The sequence below is a fragment of the Ascaphus truei genome, chromosome 1 (assembly GCF_040206685.1).
Source record: "Ascaphus truei isolate aAscTru1 chromosome 1, aAscTru1.hap1, whole genome shotgun sequence".
Lineage (NCBI taxonomy): Eukaryota > Metazoa > Chordata > Amphibia > Anura > Ascaphidae > Ascaphus > Ascaphus truei.
Window position 1 is genome coordinate 536,698,331 of NC_134483.1, and position 22,231 is coordinate 536,720,561.

Consider the following 22,231-nt stretch of genomic DNA (forward strand, 5'->3'; position numbering starts at 1 on the left):
CTAAGGCGAGTGGCCCCCCAGCATGCGGAATAAGGGTCCGAGACTTCAAAAACTTGCTCCCCTTCGGCACGAAACCTCAGTGTTTGTAAAAGAGTTCCAGCAAAAACGAATGCGCAACACCCAGACTTACACAGGCGCGTTTATCTTGGTGAGTCTGAGCATTGCAATGGTTGTTGTTCGCTACCGAAGTTGTATTTGCAGAATTGTACGAGGATGTGCTGGCGTAATGTGCGTGAAGATAACAATCTAACACTAAGAGAAAGATGAAGGGAACCCAATGACTGATGACCTACCTGATGCTTTGTAGAGCTCCTTGAGGGTACCCTGCGCCTGTTCGATCTGATGAACCGTTAGATCCACTGTCCCACCGCCACAGTCTGCTACAATGTAACGATCCCCTGAAACACATAGAGAACATCTGTCCAGCAGAGACCGCAACCAGCTACCTCCTACAGGCATCGTATCATGTCTCTTCCGCTGTGTGATTGGCTAGACGTAGACTGTTTTTATAATAGGATCCTGGATATATAGCTGCAAATTTGGACCTTCGGGAATAATAGAAGTAAAGCAGGGCACGTATAGCTGACAACAATGGTATATATATGAGCGACATAAGGGTATTGTGATCAGCCATGGGCAGCATTGGAAAACTAAAGAGGGTTTTGCGTACAGTACATTGTCTGGTGCTCAGTATAGAGCCTATATGAACATACTGCCAGCATATGTTGACCAACAAGATTTGTGTTGGATTTAAAAGTTATTGAGATACAGTATTCATACGCAGTGAGATATTGTTAATTACTGATATACACCTTTGAGAACCCGAAATAAGTGTATGCAGAGGAAGCATAACACGATGTATGCGAATGGTCTACATACAAACCCTACTATGTATATTTGTATGTACAGATGCAGTCTTTTCCATGCTGCAGTGGGCATGGGACGGAGCACAGTGTTCAAAGCGTGACCCTCCGTGGGACAGTCCATAGCAGGCTGTAATGGCCCATCGGGATTAACACAGCGGGGGTCCCTGAGTCTGAATCACCTGTCTGTAAGGGACGCGCAGTAAGAGTGAGACTGAATCAGTCACTCTCCCTGCCCACCTTTTACTGGCGACCGCGGGCTTTCATTTTAATAACACAGTATTGATGCAGGGAGTTTCAGGTGCTGAACTGCATTAAATTCAGCCTCGGGAACCCCCAGCTTCCCGACTTACAGGCCCCGGTATCCCCATCATGTTTAATTTCTCCCGCGTCATGGCCCTTGTGACCGGGACATTTAAACAACGCAGGAGGATACCAGCACCCCATAATGGGGCCTGTAACTCGGGAAGCAGGGGGTCCCCAGGGCTGAAATGAATGCGGTTCAGCTCCGGAGACCTCCTGCATCAATACTGTGTTATTAAAATAAATGCCGCGTGATCGCCTGTTAGCGACGCGCAGGGAGAGTGACTCAGCCTATTCTTACTGCGCGTCTCTTACAGACAGGCGCAGCCCGGTAGGATTCACACAGCGCGAGTCCCACTCAGACGCAGGGACCCCCGCTGTGTTAATCCCGATGGGCCATTAGTCTCCTTACTCGCACTCCGCAGGCACAGGTGACAAAAAAATGGAGCCGCTGCAAATTTCGTCAGGAGAGTGCGACCGACCATAGGGGTACATCGGTATATACAACGTATGTATGTACTGTATATATCTTTATTTATATAGTGCCCACAGCTGTACTTGGCGCTTTACAAGAGAGACAATACGGTACAGGGAATAAGTACACAATAAGTGCAACAAATAAGATGAGACAATAGGAAAGGAAATCCCTGCCCCGGAGAGCTTACAATCTAAGTGGTATGTTGGTATAGTTACAGAGACAGCAGGTGAGGGAATAGGTGCAGTAGATAGCAGTCGTTAGTAGGAGTGACTGTGGGTGTGGAACAGGAGTCACGAGTCCAGGCTAATGGAATACTTTGCTGTATAGAATGGTAGCCTATCAACATATCACTTCAATATAAGAGACGTTGCGAGGGTTTATTATCCACACGCAAGCCCATTTTTCATACAGTAAGTGAAATAGCAAGTTACCATTTAGACCACTAACGTCAGTTTTAATGTCTGCGAATGGCTATATTATTGTCACATCAATGAGTAATTCTAAGTGCAGATCAGGAACTTCTTGTCCACTAGTCTTTTTTTTCTGAGTGACTCCAGTAAATTAATTGTCAGAAATAATAAAATAATAAAAAAAAAAAAACAGAAATAATCTGCCCATGTTATAGTCCGCTTGTAATTTCCTTCCTTGGCAGATTTTCAATCTTTTTAGAAATATACTGCACCCACTACTGTATGTCACAATAGCATCCTAGACAGGATAGTAAATCCCCCATTGTCACTATAATTAACCCTTTGATTTATGCTTGGGGTATCTCCTTTTACTGTAGTGTGGATGGATGGCTTTATGGGGTGTCCCAACATCTCCCACCAGGACATGGGCTCTTTATTCTGTGCAGTGTAGGGGTAGCTCAGAGTTCTTGTTCCTAGTCTTGCCGGTTTTGTAGGTCTTCTGTTCGGAGGGTTGCACGATTTCTAGTTATCTTGCAATGTATCACTGATAAACAGGTTGGGGGAGGCTCAGAGGTTGTGTGTTGTTCATTCCCAAAGGATGAGCTGCATGAGCTCTCGAAAACACAGTATCCTGTTTCCACCCAGTCTGAAGGAAGACGGACACAGGTGGAAAAACTTCAACAATGACCTCAGAAGCTTTAATGCACGAGGGTGTCTTAAAGAATATTTACTGCATTGCATCTCCAGTTCTTCCTTTTGTCTCCATCCAAATATAATATTGGCAACCTCTGTCAGAACTAGATTGTCTGTGCAGACAAATTTAAGGAGGACAACAGAGTTTAATGAATGTGTTTGTGATGATAGAAAAATATATTGTATTAACATATCATGTCAATGTATATGCAATATCCTACATGTATATTTTTATTGAGATTTTTCAGATATAAATGGGGAGGGGTACAGAAGGAAAACAAAAGGTGGGGGGGGGGGGACAGTCACATTACATCACATACAACATTTTATAAACCACGTGTCCTATTCTCCTCACTCCCAAATCCACCTTTCTATTACAATCATATCCTTATCCCACTGTCAGGACCACGCGTCCGGTCCCTACGTTCCCCCGCACCTCCTTACCATGGCGGTCCGCGCGGCCGCATCCTCTGTCGGCCCCCCTCCTGGCGGCGTGTCGTCCCCGCCTCCCGGGGGCGCGCGGCGGGTCCCGTCCGTGCGCGCACCTCAGCGCGTCACACTCCCGTCGCGCGCACGTGTCTTAAAGAGACAAACACCTACAAGAATGCCTGGACTAATCTCAGGGTGGCTTCACCTGAGTTTCACCCTGCCTCAGCCTATCACAGGTCTACCTATATCTGGGCCCCTCCTCCCTGTTCTGCCTGATTGGTTCCCTTCGGTATATATGCTTCAGTCACCCTCTGGTCGTTGCTGTGCATAGACCTTTCTATGCACCGCGCTCACTTGCAGCCTGAGTACCTGTCTACGTTTATTCCGAATACCTATTGTGACCCGGCTTGTACCTGACCTGTCTCTTCTTGTTCCCCCTGAACCTTGGCTTGGCTAAGGGACTTCTACGCTCTCTACTCCACGAACTCGGCGTACGGACATCTACTACTCTACGCTCTCCAATGCTCGACTATGGCTTACGGATCTCGACCATTCTACGCTCTCCAATCCCGGACCATAGGCAAGCACCCGCTACCCTCTCCACTCTCCTGTCCTGACCCGGCTACCAGGGCCGCCAACAGGGGGGACAAAGGATACTGGCGTCCCAGGCCCCGTGAGTCAGGGGGGCCCGGGCCCCCTGCTCAGCCGGGCGCCAGTTAATTACATAAAAAAATAAAAATAAATGGTGGTGATTCTCCTGGTCCCCGCGCATGCGCAGGGCAAGCGGGGTGTCCTGCCTGCTGCCTGTGGGCCTGCTCCCCACGTGGGATGGAGGGGGAAGCGCCAAGACAGGCCCCGCGCACGCAACCCAGCCCACCCCCACTCCCCACGTGGGATGGTGTGGGAAGCGCCAAGACAGGCCCCGCGCGTGCAACCAGCCCCCCCCCACTCCCCACATGGGACGTGGGGGAAGCGCCAAGACAGGCCCCGCGCACGCAACCCAGCCCACCCCCACTCCCCACGTGGGACGGTGTGGGAAGCGCCAAGACAGGCCCCGCGCACGCAACCCAGCCCACCCCCACTCCCCACGTGGGACGGTGTGGGAAGTGCCAAGACAGGCCCCGCGCGCGCAACCAGCCCCCCCCCCCACTCCCCACATGGGACGTGGGGGAAGCGCCAAGACAGGCCCCGCGCGTGCGCAACCCAGCCTCCCCGCTGCCCAAGTGGGACGGAGGGGGAATCGCCGCACACGCAAGCCAGCCTCCCCCCCGCTCCCAACTTGATACGGAGGGGGAAGCGCCAACTCAGCTTCCCCCTCGCACGCCTCCTGCCCGAGTCCGCTTCGCGCCGCCCACCTCCCGCGCCCCTGGCAGCTGCCGGTGATATCGGGGGCAATAGGAGGAAGAGTCTGGCGGCAAGGAAGCAGCACCCACCGGTCAAGGTAAGTAACCCACCCACCCACTGTCAGCTACCCCGTCACTCACTTACTCACCCACCTAGTCAGTCACTCACCCAGTCACTCACCCACCCAGTCAGTCACTCACCCACCTAGTCAGTCACTCACCCATTCACTCACCCACCCAGTCACTCACCCACCCAGTCACTCAGCCACTCAGTCACTCACCCAGTCACTCACCCAGTCACTCACCCACCCACCCAGTCACTCACCCACCCACCCAGTCACTCACCCACCCACGCAGTCACTCACTCACCCACCCAGTCACTCACCCAGTCACTCACCCACCCAGTCACTCACTCACCCACCCAGTCACTCACCCAGTCACTCCCCCATTCACTTACACACCCACACAGTCACTCACCCAGTCACTCAACCAGTGACTCACCCAGTCACTCACACAGTCACTCACACAGTCACTCACCCACCCAGTCACTCACTCACCCACCCAGTCACTCGCTCACCCACCCAGTCACTCACTCACTCACCCACCCAGTCACGCACTCACCCACCCAGTCACGCACTCACCCACCCAGGCACTCCAGTACTTTGGGGGTTCCTCTTGGGAGGTGTTATTGTGGGGCGAGGCCTTGCATGGCTGGGGTATGTTGAGGGTGTATCATTTGTCTTAGTAAATACTGTTATCAAATACCTGTGTGTGAATACTGTGTACATTGGTTCCGGTGAGGGGCTCCTCCCACCAGGGCCGCCAACAGCGGGGGAGAAAGGGCACTGGCGTCCCGGCTTTCCCTTTTGGCAGCGCCGGTAGTAGGCTGGGCTATGCTTCCGGAACACCGGCATGAGAGGGAGACCCGGCGCGCATGGGAGCAGCATGCAGGAGACAGGTGCAGCGGGGCCGGCGGCAACTGCTGTGCCCAACCGCTACATTAACATCTTACTGGTATGAACTGAATAGGCAGACCCCTCCCTTAATTGTTAGTCAAGTGAGTGTGTTTAACTATATAAGGCAGGCTCTCTTGGCTGTGAAACATTTTAAAGTGTAATATTGAAAGTGTCTGGAGTTAATTTTGGAGATGAAATTGGAGGTGAAGATTAGAGGAAGATCTGGACTCTGCACAACCACAACAACCACAACAACTCTGTAGCTGTGAGAACTTGACTTTGTAAACGCTGTGATTCTTTGTACTCTTCCTATCCTCCAATACCTGGGAAGTCTCTCCTCCTGCATCTCACTATGCCCTCCTTATTGCTTTGTCTGTTTACTGTTTCCACACTCCTTTGTGAACGTCTTTGTTCTCTACAACTTCCCCACTCCCCACTGCACCATTATTAATACACCTATCTCCCAACGACTTCTTTACCCCTCAATAAAAAACACCCACACAAATCCTCTATTCACACCCTCTATCTACTCCATCCTGCTACTGGGGATCTCCCCAAAGCCTGAACCCAGACAAATGGTGTTAACCTTCTGATTTAATACTGACTAACCTTAAAACTCACCCCACAAGTTAAGCAACAGCCTGCTCTCATGGTTACTGTCCCACACTCAGTCACTCCTACCACCCATTGTGGCCAAACACTGCAATCTACAGCACCCTCACCTGCTGTCTCTGTAACTCTCCCATCATACCACTTAGATTGTAAGCTCTTCGGGCAGGGATTTCCTTTCCTATTGTCTGATTTTGCTGCGCTTAATGTATTTTAATTCCCTGTACTGTATTCTTTGTGAAGCGCTGAGTACACTTTTGGCGCTATATAAATAAATACATACTATACAATATCTCACCTCTGGTTTGTCAGGTCAGGTCAGGTGTCAGATAATGCAACAGAAGTTGTGTTATTAAATAACTAGTACAGTATGTGCATGTGCTAAGACAACACCCATATATCCAACTATTGAACTCAAAGATGCATCATAAAAGCAGTGTCTGCAGTCAGCCAATTGCTCTAGAGAACTTGCTTTGTCTGTTTAATATGTTGTCCTTGGACAATGACCTGGCAGATGTACAGTTCGCACCTAATCATACTCAGCAGAAAGAGACCATCTCCTAGCTACAATAACATTTTTAATGCACCCATCTGTCTTATTACAGAAATTGAAGTTGAGATCATGTTCTTGTAACTGGCTTATGGCTGCTTTGGGTAGGAGATATTAGTTTAACCTTCCAATGCGGCAATGTTATGTGCATTTAATAGACTCGACACTAGGTGGCACCACCGGGCTAATGTAGCATTGAAGTGGCCATATTGGTGTAACATTGAACTGGTTTCCCTACAAGTTATCTCTTGTGTTTTAATGGGGCAGCCCCTCTCATGAACCAATGGGAGGGGCCTGTTTAATTTGGGAGACTGTTTTCTTTTACAAAATAGCTTTGGTCCCACAATGGAGGGGTTTGATTTCCTACCTCATCTGTGTGATATCACTGTGTGTTAAGCAGTACCTTGCATCTTGATTTGACCTCTAGACACGGAGGAGGTTGAATAGTGATGGAGGAACACTTAACTGACAACATATACCCACTGTTCCCAAACTGGAGTGGCCACAAGGGGAACCCAAAGAGAAATGAAGGACACACAGGCAGAACATAGAGAGAGATCAGGGAGGATTACAGATAAAATATCACTTGTTTTCCCGCATAAAAATCCCAATAAATATATATATGTAGCACCCTTGCTAAAACCAGACCCTTTAATAAGCATGCAGGCTATGGCAGCACTCTGGGAGTGCCGAGGGTTAAACTCCTAATGCCCGGGCCATGGTGCCTTCGTCCGTGCGAAGGTGTGCGGAGGCTGTGGGAAACCGTGTGCTTTCCCTGGCCATTATGGACGGGCCATGGGGGGCGTTCCTAGGGGCGTCACAGAGCTGGTTCTCCCTCATTGGGCGAACCGCTCACGTGACCCGCGTGTCGCGTCAAGAAATCCGTTTCAACCGATTTCTTGCGCAACGCACGCCACCTCCTGCCTCCGCCCGCACGGTCTATGGGCGTGATCACTGCCTTAAGGCAATCTGGTTGCACCCTGTGCGGACGCCTCCGCGCGGTCTCCCACACCATGGACCCAGCCTTACACTTGGTCCTGCATGAGAGCTAGCTCAGAGCTTGGCTACAATTTTGCAGCTTCCTGGCACAGGAGGCGTGACTCAGAGCTAGGAACATTCTAGTAGCTCCTGTGACCAGTGAGGTGATGCTGTGCAACACTGTGTTTTGCCCAGAGACTTGGGAAGGAAAGGTTCACACCCCTAGGGTATATAAATTGGGGGACTGCCCTTTAGGATGAGGTGTGTCCTGGGGTCCTGAGTTCCTGAGTGAAGAGAGGCCTGAGAAGGTGAGCTGGGTGAAGTTGGGCCCAGTTGTGCTAGAGTGAAGACCCCAGGGAAGGCCAGCAGAGCAGCACGCAATATCATCAGGCAGGAGAAAACAGGGGAAGCCTTTCTCCTTACACAGAGCATAGAGGGGGGGGGGAGATTCCTAACTGTGGGGTCCAGGAGCTAGGAGACCAAGAGCAGCAACCCTAACGTGGGAGGGGGTGAAGCCAGCCTACACGTGGAAGGGGTAGTGTGAGGTGCTAGTTCTGATGACCTACAGGGAGCTAAAACCTGTCCTGATTGTTGCTGTTTGTTCATGCAGATCCTGCTGACAATAAACCTCATATAAACACATAAACTCTAATAAACCCTAATATATACTGTATATTCATTATATTATATAGCAAATGGAAATATTACTGTATGCTCATTTGCATGTCTTAGACAGGTCTGCAACCCCCGCCTTTCACCATTATCACCCAGCACACAGCACTTCCACTGCAGCAAGGGATTCTGGGAAATAACATGCAAATGAGCACACAGTGCCACCTTTTGCTTCAAAACCATAAAAATGGTTCCCTATGGGCTTAAGCTTGCTGCATGGTCACAGCTTTGAGCACAGCCAGGGTTAAGATGCATAGCCAGCAAACCCACCCACATTATAATATACATACACATGTATAGCTATATATTTGTATATATAAATGCATATACAGTAGTTCTGTTCATTACATATATGTATATACAGTAATTAGTATGTATTTCGGAAATGGCTGCACACTCAGTATGAAGTACCCTATAGAGGGTGTCTGTGCAAGAAACAAATATCCAATTTAAAGAAAAGACCAGAATGGTCTAATTATCTGCACAAGACAAGATGAATGCAAAATAGAGGATGTTTATTGACATATAATACCCTCTATTTTGCATTCATTTTGTCTGGTGCCGATAATTAGATCGTTCAAGTTACATATATATATATATATATATATATATATATATATATATATATATATATATATATAGACACACACACACACACACACACACACACACACACACACACACACACACACACACACACACACACACACACACACACACACACACACACACACACACTGACACACACACTGACACACACACTGACACACACACACACACACACTGACACACACACAATTATATATTTAGCTCTCGGATCAAAAAATATATTTCCCTTTTGTCACGTATACCAAGAGAGAGGAGGATGTGAAAGAGGAAGGGGTGACAAACAGTATTAATAATAATAACTTTATTGCACATAGCTCTTTTCTTCCAACGGGACTCAAAGCGCGTCACCGTTACAGTATAGCGCGCGGTACGCAGCACATAGGAATGTTACAGACACAGTCCCTGATCCGCAGAGCTTACAATCTGATTTATGGGTCTCTCTTCTAACTCAGTTGCTATCTTACCTGTGTTGGAAAATAATGTCGCTACACCCGAGCTACTCAAATGCATGAGACTAAAGTATTTTCCAGCTCAGGGACGTGGCTGCAAAAGCACATTGAATAAGGGCCCGAGTCAGATATTTCCCGTTTCCGTATCTTTGAGACTTATTCGGCCTGCCACAAATGACCAACATTTCCCACTGGCTGAAACCTGCACAAGGGTTTCAACAAGCGCACGCAATATTGAACTCTGGAAGATCCGTGGCACTTGTTTTACAGTCCGTGTTAATGGGGAACAGACAAACGGCCGTCAAAAATCATTGCGAGGAATTTGCTGTTCGTGCTAACCTAGTTTTTACATGCTGAATGAAAGGCTGAAGTTCGGCACTTGGCTAGCTTTCCAGTTCAGGCCGCCCTGCTTCATGCGTTCTATGTTGCTTACTGTTTAATAATAATTCCAGTTATTATTTCTTATTTAGAAAGATTCCAATACTTCAGAGGATTGTTGAACAGCAGACAAAGTTAGTTTATTCTTAGGCCGCGCTTATAGTGACGGCGACGCTGACGTCACGCTGCGGTTGCTGGAAAAATCAAATTGAAGTGACTTCCAGCGATCACGACCAAGCCGTCGCATCGCACTTACTATAAGCGCACGCGACAGTGGCAATACATTTGTTTTGACGCAACGTCGCTGTCGCCGGCAGTATAAGCGCGACCTTACAGTGTTAGGCTGCGGACACAGTGTGCGCACGACAGAGCTCAAGGAGGCGGTCGCCTGAGCGTTCTGTGTCTTCCGTTGACGCGCGCGACGGAGAGGCGTGCCCGTGACGTCACCAGGCTGGTTCACCCTCTTTGGTTGAAACGCTCACGTGACGCAACCGTCGCGCAAAAAATCTAATGGATTTGTCACCCCGTCACAGCGAGATTTGGAGGAGACAAATCCATTAGATTTTTTTCGTGCGACGGCCGCGTCACATGAGCAGTTGAACCAATGAGGACGCCCCAGCCTGGTGACATCACGGCCACGCCTCTCCATCGTGCGCGTCAACGGAGGACACAGAACGCTCAGGCGACAGGCGCCGTGACGCACGCAGTATGGCCGGACTGCTTCACATAATGTTTTTGTTCGTCCCGCGCTCACATTGGCCGCAGCCTAACTTACAGAAAGCTCAATCAATGATGACCAACATGGGCTCACAGCCAATGGATGGAGAAAACTTTGCTCACACACATGCTGCTGGTGTTATTTGCAGAGTGTGGTCTTGGAGGGAGCAAGGGGTCTTGGAAAGAGAGAGAGAGTGAGCACGACTGTAGTTATTGATCACCGACTCCGCCACCTTTCTCCTCGTGGCTACTTGAGGCAAAGAAACTCCAAACGACCTCACTCACATTTCATACTAGGCCTTTAAATCCTATACTTCAGTAACCCAGTTACTATGTAACGACTGTGTAACTATGTAGCCTCCAACATCTGTTATGAATTAAGCCTTCACTAGAATTCACATTTTTCTGGCTTACACATGCATTCTAAATCTTACAACATATTCTCGTGCCATTGTCTTGATACACGTTCTCATTCATACATTGTGATACAATAAACAGGGTTTCTAACACTCACTGCACGCTACGATCGCAAGAAGCAGCTCTTACCCGCCTGCATTTCCGACCAGAGCTCTCCCATGCCAGTCTCCACTAAAAATGTCCTGCTGTGTCGGGATCGTCGGAGCTGCTCTCTCGCTGGCAAAACAATGGAAAAGGAGACCCAACAGACAATGTCATTACAATGACCTCTATTAGTTCATTTTGCAGATAAAAGAACAAGGGGCTATGTACTAAGGCGGGGGTGCACAAACTTTTCTCCGTGCGCCCCCCGGCCTGTTCGCGCCCCCTCCCCCTCCACCCCCCCGCTTGGCCCCTGGCGTCAAATGACGTCGTGGGGTCATATGGTGTAGCGTTTCCATGACAATGCGATGTCAGGTGATCCCGCTGCGTCATTTGACACTGGGTTATCATGGCGACGCGTCGCCTAAGACCAGGTAGAAGATACAGAGGCCTTGCGTGGTCTCCCGGCATTTAATTTAAATGCCTTGGGGAAAGCGCAGGATCTCTGTAACTGCAGCACCCCCCCACCCCACAGTTTTGCGCACCGCTGTACTAAGGCAACACTGACGCAATACTACCGGTAGAGCCTTGTACCCTGCCCGTATGTTATTATTTACCGGTTGCACTTATCCCCAGCGTCTGTAGTTTATTCACCTCGTATTGTATTGTTGTAAAGCGCTGCGTATGTTGTTGGCGCTATATAAATACAATGATGCATACTGTACATCTGCAAAATGAACTGATTTGTCATTGCAACGGGATCTAATTTGTTCTTGATATACAGATGTAGCCAGCGCCATTATTCCCCCAGACACCGCAGCGTACCCAGGCATGCTTCAGAAACGTACTGTTGGATTGAATAGTAATGTTGCCGCAGAATATTGCAGCATTTCCGGGCATACAGTACCTCACGAGGTAAAGGGCCACCTACAGGTCAGGCTTCAAGGATAACCCTGCTTCAGCACAGGTGGCTCAATCAATATCTCTAGTTATTCTGACTAAGCCACTGATTGAGCCACCTGTGCTGAAGCAGGGATCTGCATAAAACCAGGTCTGTTGGTGGCCCGTGAAGACTGAGTTTGAGACCCCTGAGTTATATCATATGTACATCTGCATGCGCTTGGGGTTTTAGAAGGTTACCCTAGGGTCAGAGCATCACCAATGAACCGAAGGCGACGCTATAACTGTGGCTTGCTGATGAGGCTACCGGTACTCACCCTGTCTGAAGCTGGAGTCTACCGAATGGTCGGAGGTGAAGCCATTGAAAAACGCCTTGCAGCTGAGATCAATGAGCTGATGGAGTCGAAGCTTTCTGCAGTATATCGAGGCAGCTTCTGGCTCCAGGGCGATCAACAGCTGCTCAGGGTTTTCAGGAGACACCAAACCAGCCTGAGAATGGTAAAGAGGGACACAGGTTGGGCACATTAGTATGAGACCAGCAATGAAACAGAAGATGACGGCAGATAAGGACCACTCTTCAAACCGAATCTGCCCATTTCTCCTAGATTGCATTTGAATGAGGCACAGGGTCCTTATGGTTTAGCCCTTCTTAGTAAATACCGCCCTGAATCTCCGACTTTGGCTAAATGTTGTCATTATTTCAGTACCTCTCTTACACGGGAGAGGGTGGTGACACGCATGCGCTGTGACACACGTACCACTGTGCAAAGAGATGGAAGCGGCGGTGTTTATTTATTTTAATAGATGTTACACCCATGTCACAATCCTGGGGTGCCCGGATTTTCTTTTTATGTTGCTTATAATATATCAGGTAGAAACTCTATACACAGGGAGAGCATGCTACATATTTGTACATCGAAGCTTAAAGTGACAGCAGGTCCAATAAACCCAAGGACTGGATTTGAATGATCACAGGCAGGGGTGGCCAACTCCAGTCCTCAAGGGCCACCAACAGGTTAGGTATGAGGGATAGCCCTGCTTCAGCACAGGCGACGCAGTCAGTGGCTCAGAATGACCGAGCCACCCGTGTTGATGCATGGATATTCCTAATACCTGTCTTGTTAGTGGCCCTTGAGGACTGGAGTTGGCCTGTGATCATACACACACACACACACACACACACACACACACACACACACACACACACACACACACACACACACACACAGTGACACACACACAATAAGCCCACCTCTGCAAACACACACAAAAATAAGGCCTCTCCCCCCCTTGGGGTGGGTAAGGTGACTGGGAGGGGGGTAAAAGGGGGCATGTGGGTTACCTGGGGTCCGTGGATGGGCTGCTGGAGCAGCATAGGTAGCCATTGCAGATGAGAGACTGGCAGGCCCGCGTAGCCTAAAGGGAGGGGCGGAGCCTAAGGAAGGGGAGGGCCCGGTAGTACTGGAGAAGGGAGGGGGGCAGTGCTGAGGGAAGGGGAGGTCCAGCTTGCAGCACCTCGTCAAAACTCTGCCCCCCCCCCACATCCTCTAATCACAGCCGGCTTTCTCCTGCTATCTCCGCACCTCCCCTTCGCCCGCTTGGGAGGACAGCCAGCATCCTCCACTCCCCACAGCCCCAAAAGCCGGTCCCCAAGTAAAAACCGGGACAATTTGAGAATTCATTGGAAACCGGGACAGCACATGAAAAACCGGGACAGCACATGAAAAACCGGGACTGTCCCGGCTAAACCGGGACATATGGTTACCCTAGAGGAGGAGGGAGTATGAGAAGGGGAGGGTTGTGTGAGGAGGAGGTAGTATGAGAAGGAGGAGGGGTGTATGAGGAGGAGGGAGTATGAGGAGGAGGGAGTATGAGAAGGGGGAAGGGTGTGTGAGGAGGAGGGTATATGAGGAGGGGTGTGTGAGGAGGAGGGAGTATGAGAAGGGGTGTATGAGGAGGAGGAGGAGGGAGTATGAGAAGGGGAGGGGTGTGAGGAGGAGGAGGGAGTATGAGGAGGAGGAGGGGTGTATGAGGAGGAAGAGGGGTGTATGCAGAGGAGGAGGGAGTGTGAGAAGGAGGAGGGGTGTATGAGGAGGAGGGAGTATGAGAAGGGGGACGGGTGTGTGAGGAGGAGGGTGTATGAGGAAGAGGAGGTAGTATGAGAAGGAGGAGGAGGGGTGTATGAGGAGGAGGGAGTATGAGAAGGAAGACGAGGTAGTGTAAGGAGGAGGAGGAGGAGGGCTTTGTGAGGAGGAGGGGTGTGTGAGGAGGAGGAGGGAGTATGAGGAGGAGGAGGGGTGTGTGAGGAGGAGGGAGTATGAGAAGGAGGAGGGGTGTGTGAGGAGGAGGGAGTATGAGGAGGAGGAGGGGTGTGTGAGGAGGAGGAAGTATGAGGAGGGGTGTGTGAGGAGGAGGATGTATGAGAAGGGGTGTGTGAGGAGGAGAAGGGAGTATGAGGAGGAGGAGGGGTGTATGAGGAGGATTCCGATTTTACTGGTGGCATTAGAGACTGGGAAAGTGTCTGATAATTGAAGGCATAGCTCGGCTGCGACTGAAAGCTAGGACTGGAGTATAAATAGATATACACTGTAGATAATTACAAGGATAGCCTTCCACTTATGTCTGTACATAGGTAATGAATTCATAACGAATTGGTAATCACTGATAATGTTTCTAATTCTAACACCACAAACGTCCACATTGGGTTACAAAAAAAAAAAAGAGATGTGTTTCTAAGAAGAGAGAGGGGAATAACACAGCCTCCGTAACCTGAATGGAATGGTAACTGGTTTCCAGTGCCATGGGATGTGGTTTCCAACCAAGTCGAAGATACCATAGAGTGTTTTTAGCTCATGAGAGATGTACGAGTCTGCTAAACACTGCAGTTCCCACAAACACCAAATACATTAGTGGCTGTCTCCTTAAATATTCAGTGGCTGCAATGCTGACACTTTTCATGCACATAATGCTTATATGCCCAGGATTACAGAAACTGGTAGCTCTCACCAGGTACGCAGCTTCTCTCATAAACTGCTTGGCTGGTTGCTTCCAGATGGCAGGCACGGTTATGACCCATCTAATTGCTTCTTTCTCATTCAGAGCTGGGCATTGGTCCTTGAGTTCCTTTTCAAAAGAGAGCACTGGTTAGAGAGCACTGATCAATTATCATCAAGATATATTGATAACATGATTTCCTCCAGCAGAGTAGCAGTTTGTGAGAGCAAAGAGAGCCGATGGCCTGGTTCCACCTACACAGAGGGCATCATTTGGGTTTAATTAATTGATAAATAATCACATAAAGTGACCCGTCACTTAGCTGCGCTGTTGACCCATTTAGCACTGAAGGGGTTGATCGTGTGTTGAAAGGTGGGAGAGGAGAGTGACCCTCAGACGTAAAAGGATTCCCGTCCAATATGCAATTATTTGTAATGGCCAAAGCAACATAAAGTGAGGATTTTCCACAGATGATGGAGCTAAATGAATAAACCAACTTTGTAATACTATTATGTGGGCGCCAATCCAGTTACTTCTCTGTAAGCACAGCGGCTGCAACCAGGCAAGAACATTCCCACAATGAATGGCAAGACTGCTGTAGTAATAATTGATGCTATTACAGTATGTTAAATAGCACTGAAATGCCATCTGACAACACGTAAAGAAGGATTCAATTTTCAGGGACTTCTGTGTCAGCTCATCTGCATTCTCTGAGCTCCCCTCAGCAGGGTCCGTCTTTGCCCGTTGCACCTTCACATACTAGAATTGGATTACGCTATTCATAATAAGGTTAATAACATTATGGGGCCTAAAGGAGTAGGTGAATGGTAAACTACCTGCTAACGATAGGTACTCCAAATTAACAGTGTGATAATGATCCAGGACAGACCCGTTACCAGACCAGGAAATGGGAGTACGAATAACCAGGACGGAATAGTTACCCCAGTCTTGAATTTATTAGCAGGTATGTGGGAAGGACACTGCCTTTCATGTGGGTGGTAGGGTTGCCAGGTGGCTTCTCCAAAAATACTGGACTCAATGGTGAAAGGTGCATCAGGTCACTATGTCCAGGGAGGTAATACCGGACACATACATGTCCAGTATTACAGTACTTCTCATTTTTTACTGGACAGTGTTCAAATACAGGACAGTTCGATTCAATACTGGACACCTGGCAACCCTAGTGGGTGGATATGGTTCCAATCCTAATATAAGCTCCTAGTTACATTGGTCAGTGTTCGTTTGGTCACATTTACCAAGTAATGATATTGTATATCTGATGGCGTCATAAGCAACCTTATGATTTAATACCATTCAGTCGATCTAGGTCATTATCTTCCTGTATGTCAGGCCCCACAATGAGATTGTAAACTCTTGGGGATAGCACGGTGTACATTGTCATCACTCTAAAAGAAAACATTGGTAAAGGATAGTGCACTACCTGCACTGCGTGCTCCTTGAAGAATCTGAGGGCATGTGCAAACACCACCAAAGCTTGGACTTTCTTCCCGTTGACCGCTTCCAGTTCTGTTTTCATGGTGAGGTCCTACAAAACACGCACGATCAATCTCATACTGCCATGAAGAACCATTTCTGGGTATGTGAAATACCCAACGCATTTCCATCCATTATGGTTATTCAATATACATTTAATAAAGCATTTTTTCCCCCATTCTATGGATCATGCGTATATATAATCTTTATCCTTGAAAATACAGTATATGCTCCATGCATGAAATGTTTTTCCCTTAGAAAACCTGCACTTTATATCACTGTACTGTACATGAGATGCTGATTTCCTGTCAGCCCTATTTAAAGATGCTGCAAAGTTGTTAATGCCTCTTAGATTGCAAATAGTTAAGTTCCATGTATTGAAGCCAAGTGTATGCTTCACTAATAAGGCGTTCACACCTCCACAACACATTGAATAACGGCCTAAGGTAAGATCAAACCATAAGAAGGTAGTGACAGGTCACAGAAAAATACAATTGGACCTTCATAAGGGGAACAAAACTAAATGTGTGGCCACACCAGGTCCTGTTTTGGACCGGAACCGTTGTGTGCTCCGATGTTTCCACAATAAATAACACCAATCAAACAGTAAGTGCAATTCTACCTTTTTTTGCAAGTAAATTGACCCCCCCCTTTTTTTTAATTTTTAACTCTAGTAACATATCCCGGGAAATAGGAGGACTTTTCTCACACTGGTGCTGTGTATTTTCATCTTAAACTTCTCAAAGTATAGCCAGTCCCTCGCTTCTTCGGGGTCCAGGTCATGGTAGAAGTCCCGGGCGGTGTATCCCAAGCTGTGGAAGCTCTTGTCCGGCGTTAGTAGCAAACTCGTGGGAGTTTTCTGATTGGCAACTCCAGGATCTCCTCCTTCCCATTTCCTAAACAAGAACAACGAGACCAAAATAATCAGGAGTGTTGTTCATCCGTATGGACGAACGGTGTAATGTACAGATGCAGCCACCGGTATCCGATCACTTGCCTGGGTAAAAACGAAGGCATCTCACAGTGAATGCCTCAACATCTCTGTGAGATTCCTAATGGCCCATCGGATTAACACAGCGGGGGCTCCCTGCAGTCCCATTCAGTTTGACTGCAGGGACCCCCCCACTGTGTTAATCCGATGGGCCAATAGGAATCTCACAGAAATGTTGAGGCATTTACTGTGAGATTGCCCCAGATTTTCCAAGGCAAGTGATCTGATACTGGTGGCTGCATCTGTACTGTAACGGCAAAGTAGAGTGCTTTCCTGTTAAAGTGGCTTTAAAAGTGTTATTTCCAAGGTCCAATTTGCACTTCGCAAATTTTCCGTTCTTGTGATTTTTTGTCGAAATTTTCAAATTGATATAACATTCAAGTGAAGGATTTTTGTTACATTTCAGGCTCAAAAAATGCATACAGTTCTTCTCGATCTTTATTGAAAAACGCCCCCAAAAAAACTTGACAATTTCTAAATTGTGGCCAAATGTGCTCTCTGTATATAACCTATAGGATGCCCTAAAGACACCCCCCATTGGATGTCACAAGCCCTAACCTGCTGCCGACCCTTTGGGATATCCAGTGGATGACATCAATGTGTTGCTTATTTCCTTTTTCTTTCTTATATAGTGCTGAACATGTTCTCAGCAATGTACAAACTGAATATACAGCAAAAAAGAAAATACGAGGTCAAGGTAACAGGGGGGTGCCTGCCCCGTAGAGCTTACAACCGGAACAGTGTAGCTGAAGGCTGGCAGGTACAGATGTACCGAGCGTCACTGCCCCACTTGACGCGACGCATCGGGTCACAGCTGCGGCGATGTTTCCAGATGTGACACAGTTCCGTTGAAAGAAATGGTAACTCGTGTTACCGAGACGACACGGCCGCGTTTTTTCACTGTGACGTGCTGGCGTGTGCAATAATGGGACCTACGTTTGTACATTAGGATAACATGGGCATGCTAATGGTGTACCACTCTAAGGGCATGTAATCAAGGGCAGGCTGCTGTCGTAGGATAAGTTAGTATGTGGTAATGAAAGAAGACCTGGAGAATGCAAAGATGGACACAGACTTGTTGGGAGGTGGATAGGGAGCGGGATTTTAGTTAGATTTTGAAGGTGTGGGAGCCATGCAAATATGGAGGAACAGAACGGGAGGACTTCCTCTTCTGCGGTATATTGCGTCGAGAGGTGGGAGCGTCACAACCATGTGACTGTTACACAAGCAATCACAAGGTGGCGATGCCAGAAGGTCTCAGAGTGGGAGGGTTTTTGGGGAGACGCGGTTGACAGTTTTTGTTTTTTTACCAGTCGCAAGACTAGCAAATATCCTAAATTTGCCACGCAAATGTCATCCATGTGTATGATGGGATATTCATCAAGCAGCTACCACACTTCCGAAGACTGGAGGATAGGATTGTGTCAATCTGTTTTTAGCTCAATTTCCAAACGTTCTTTTGAGTTTTAGGATATTTGAAAACAACGTAAAAAATGTGTGCAAATGCAACTTGATCATTTGCGAGGCAAAGCGTGTACAGGCATACCCCGGTTTAAGGACACTCACTTTAAGTACACTCGCGAGTAAGTACATCTCGCTCAATAGGCAAACGGCAACTCACGCATGCGCCAGTCAGCACGTCCTGAACAGCAATACCGGCTCCCTACCTGTACCGAAGCTGTGCGCAAGTGGGGAGACTATAGAGCCTGTTACAAATGCCTTATTTACATCAGTTCTGCACGTGTATGCCGATTGCAGTACAGTACATGCATCGATAAGTGAAGAAAAGGTCGTGCTTCACTTTAAGTACATTTTCGCTTTACATACATGCTCCGGTCCCATTGCGTACGTTAATGTGGGGTATGCCTGTACTGCTCATTGTGTATGCATATACAGATGCAGCCACCAGTATTAGATCACTTGCCTTGGAATATCTGGGGCAATCTTCCAATAAACTGTAACATTTCTGTGAGATTTCTATCCTCCCTCTCCGCCCAATCCTCACCCCCCCATCCACTCTCCTCCTCTCCCCCCTCCCGTTTCTTCCCTCTTCCCCCCTCCCGTCTCTTCCCTCTCCCCGATCCGCTATCCTCCCTCCCCCAGCCATCCTCTCTTCTCCCTTTCCCCCCCATCCTCTCCTCCCTTTCCCCCCCACCCTCTCCTCCCTTTCCCCCCCACCCTCTCCTCCCTTTCCCCCCATCCTCTCTCCCCCCCCTTCCCCCCCATCCTCTCTCCTCCCTCCCCAATCCTCTCTCCTCCCTTCCCCGCATCCTCTCTCCTCCCTTCCCCCCATCCTCTCTCCCCTTCCCCCCCATCCTCTATCCTCCCCCATCCTCTCTCCGACCCTTCCCCCCTCATCCTCCCTTCCCCCATCCTCTCTTCTCCCTTCCCCCCCATTCCTCTATTCTCTATTCCCCCTCATCCTCTCTCTCTACTCCCTTCCCCATCCTCTTTCCTCCCTCCCCCATCCTCTCTCTCTCCTCCCTCCCCCCCCCATTCTCTCTCTTTTCTCCCTCCCGATCCATATATACACACACAAACACTACACCATATACACACATACCAAACATGCAACATTAGTGTAACTAACACACACACACACACACACACACACACACACACACACACACACACACACACACACACACACACACACACACACACACACACACACACACACACACACACACACACACACACACACACTCAATTTATAAAAAAACCTACATACTGTACAACATATATATGCACATAATGCCTGAAACACACATATGCATTACGAATACACACACACACACACACACACACACACACACACACACACACACACACACACACAGAATAGACACACACACACACACACACACACACACACACACACACACACACACACACACACACACACACGGAATAGGGAAATGCAGAGGAGCAGCTATAGAGAGCTCTGCTGCGCCACCTGCTGCCCGGGAGTGGTTTAGCAGCCCTGTTCTCCTCCCTCCTCCTGGCTACAGCTGTTCTGTGATCAGCTCCACACTCGCAGCGGCATCCTCCGCTCTCCTCCTACCCGCCCAAGCCTGTCTCTATCTGAAGGGGGGGGGGGGGGGGGGGGGGATTTGTAAGCCCCAGGTTCTGCAGGTTTTTTGAGGGGGGGGGAGGGCCAAGTCAAAAAAGGGATTTTTAGTGATATAAGCGCTCCGCGCTGGATCCGTAGATGTAAATACACTTGATATTACACATAACTAGAGACACAAGGCATGAGGCTAGTTTTATGTATTGTGAAGATAACAATAGTGACTCTTAGAAAGTATAAGGTCCATGAAGAGACATATATACCATGAAGGTAACAATTAATGGGAGTGAAACCCACTCCTCAATACCTCGTTGGGATAGTCCCAGGACCACTAATACAACCAGAGATTGTCACGGGAGACCAGGCATTGACACCTTTTATACCGGGATCCTATCACGGAGCAAAAACAAATAGTAAAACAAATTGTCATTTATTCCATAGAAACAGCCGTACACACCGTGGATTACACAATACAGGAGCACACACACTTACTGGGGGTCTGGGCTGCAACACTAGCCTATCCTAGGTGAAACAGTCCATCAAACAAAGTCTTTAGGTTGACCAGGACTTAGCCCGAAAAGTCCTGGAACTCAAATCGGTATGAAGTTCCTGACACCACCGCTGTATCTACTCCGGAGATGCCGAAATCCCTTGACCGGGAGATAGTACCAAACGTCCTGGAACTCTTTTCGGTTTGCAATCCCAGCCGTGACCTCTACGTTCTCTTCTCAGAACTTGCCCCCGAAAAGTGGGACTTAGAAAATTTCCTGTCTTGAAATGTCTGAAGTCGCTGCTATTGCTCCGAGAGCATCTTTTGGTGACTTTGAATTTGCCGCTGCCAATCAGAGCTTTGCCAGTCTATCTAAGCCGGGCAAGCACGGATTCGGATTCCGACAAAGGCACGCACCAAGCTTGGTAGCCTCGTGGCCTCTCGGCTTCCCGGGCTTGGAAGTCCCCAGCTCATAATACCGTACACAAGCATATGTACTATTAAAACATAATGAAACAAAAAAAAATGTTCCCGTATTTTTTCCCTAAGCCCCAAGCTAGAATGAAAAACCGCTTAGGTTCATTACAAGGGCTGTATCTCAATCCCTATTGAAAACCGGACTTATGTTTCATAAAAACCCTCGCAACCTCATATATGGTTGGAGTACCCCTCAGAACCTCTATACTGGTTCTGGGTAACCGGGCATGGAACTGGGGATCCCTTTGTTACTGGGGGGGGACCCCGGTACAGTTCTGGGGATACTTTACACCCCTATGCCCCGCTTACCTTTCTGGTCTGTGCTGAAGCAGGGAGTCCTAGCGGTGAGTCGCAAAAGCGTTTCCAGAGCAGGATTTTGACTGGAGCCTTGTGCCTACATGTATCGGGGCTGCCTGACCTGACTTCCGGGTACATTATTGGGGTGCCCAGCAACTCTGGGCTCTGACTATCTAGGCAGACTTTCTCCGCAAAATCCCCCCTGAAACTCATAGCCCAGCAATCTCTGCTTGCTGGCACCCATGGAAAGGTTAAACACATAAATTGTTTATTGTTGCACAATTGCATACATTGCAGATACAAAAAGCAGGTTCAAGAGCTGACACTCTAAAACCCCAAATATGGATCAGAGGTCACCGGCCGGGCATAATACCTTAATTGATGGCCTGGTTACCCCCTCGCCGTCACAGGGACCACTTAATAATATATAGAAATTATATACTCACAAGATGATGTGCCTCTGTCCTGTGCCTGTTTTGAGTTGAGCGTGCTGCCAGTAGGAGAAACCCGTAGGAGGGGGGTTGCTACACCTCCGTTTTTTTTAATATGGATTAATAAAGCATTATTTTTATATTCACTCTCT

The 22,231-nt window shown here is 48.4% G+C and overlaps 1 protein-coding gene across 2 annotated transcripts in view; it reads right to left on the reverse strand.

The window, feature by feature from the left end:
- Positions 1 to 22,231, reverse strand: part of HSPA12B (heat shock protein family A (Hsp70) member 12B) — a 105,786-nt gene that overhangs the window by 19,405 nt on the left and 64,150 nt on the right. For both annotated transcript variants that reach the window (XM_075572842.1, XM_075572834.1), the window contains 6 exons: positions 17,033 to 17,219; positions 16,271 to 16,375; positions 14,842 to 14,958; positions 12,153 to 12,324; positions 10,984 to 11,070; positions 294 to 398 (listed from right to left, as the gene is read on the reverse strand). In XM_075572842.1, the coding sequence (XP_075428957.1) occupies positions 294 to 398; positions 10,984 to 11,070; positions 12,153 to 12,324; positions 14,842 to 14,958; positions 16,271 to 16,375; positions 17,033 to 17,219 (773 nt within the window). The remainder of the gene's footprint in view (positions 1 to 293; positions 399 to 10,983; positions 11,071 to 12,152; positions 12,325 to 14,841; positions 14,959 to 16,270; positions 16,376 to 17,032; positions 17,220 to 22,231) is intronic.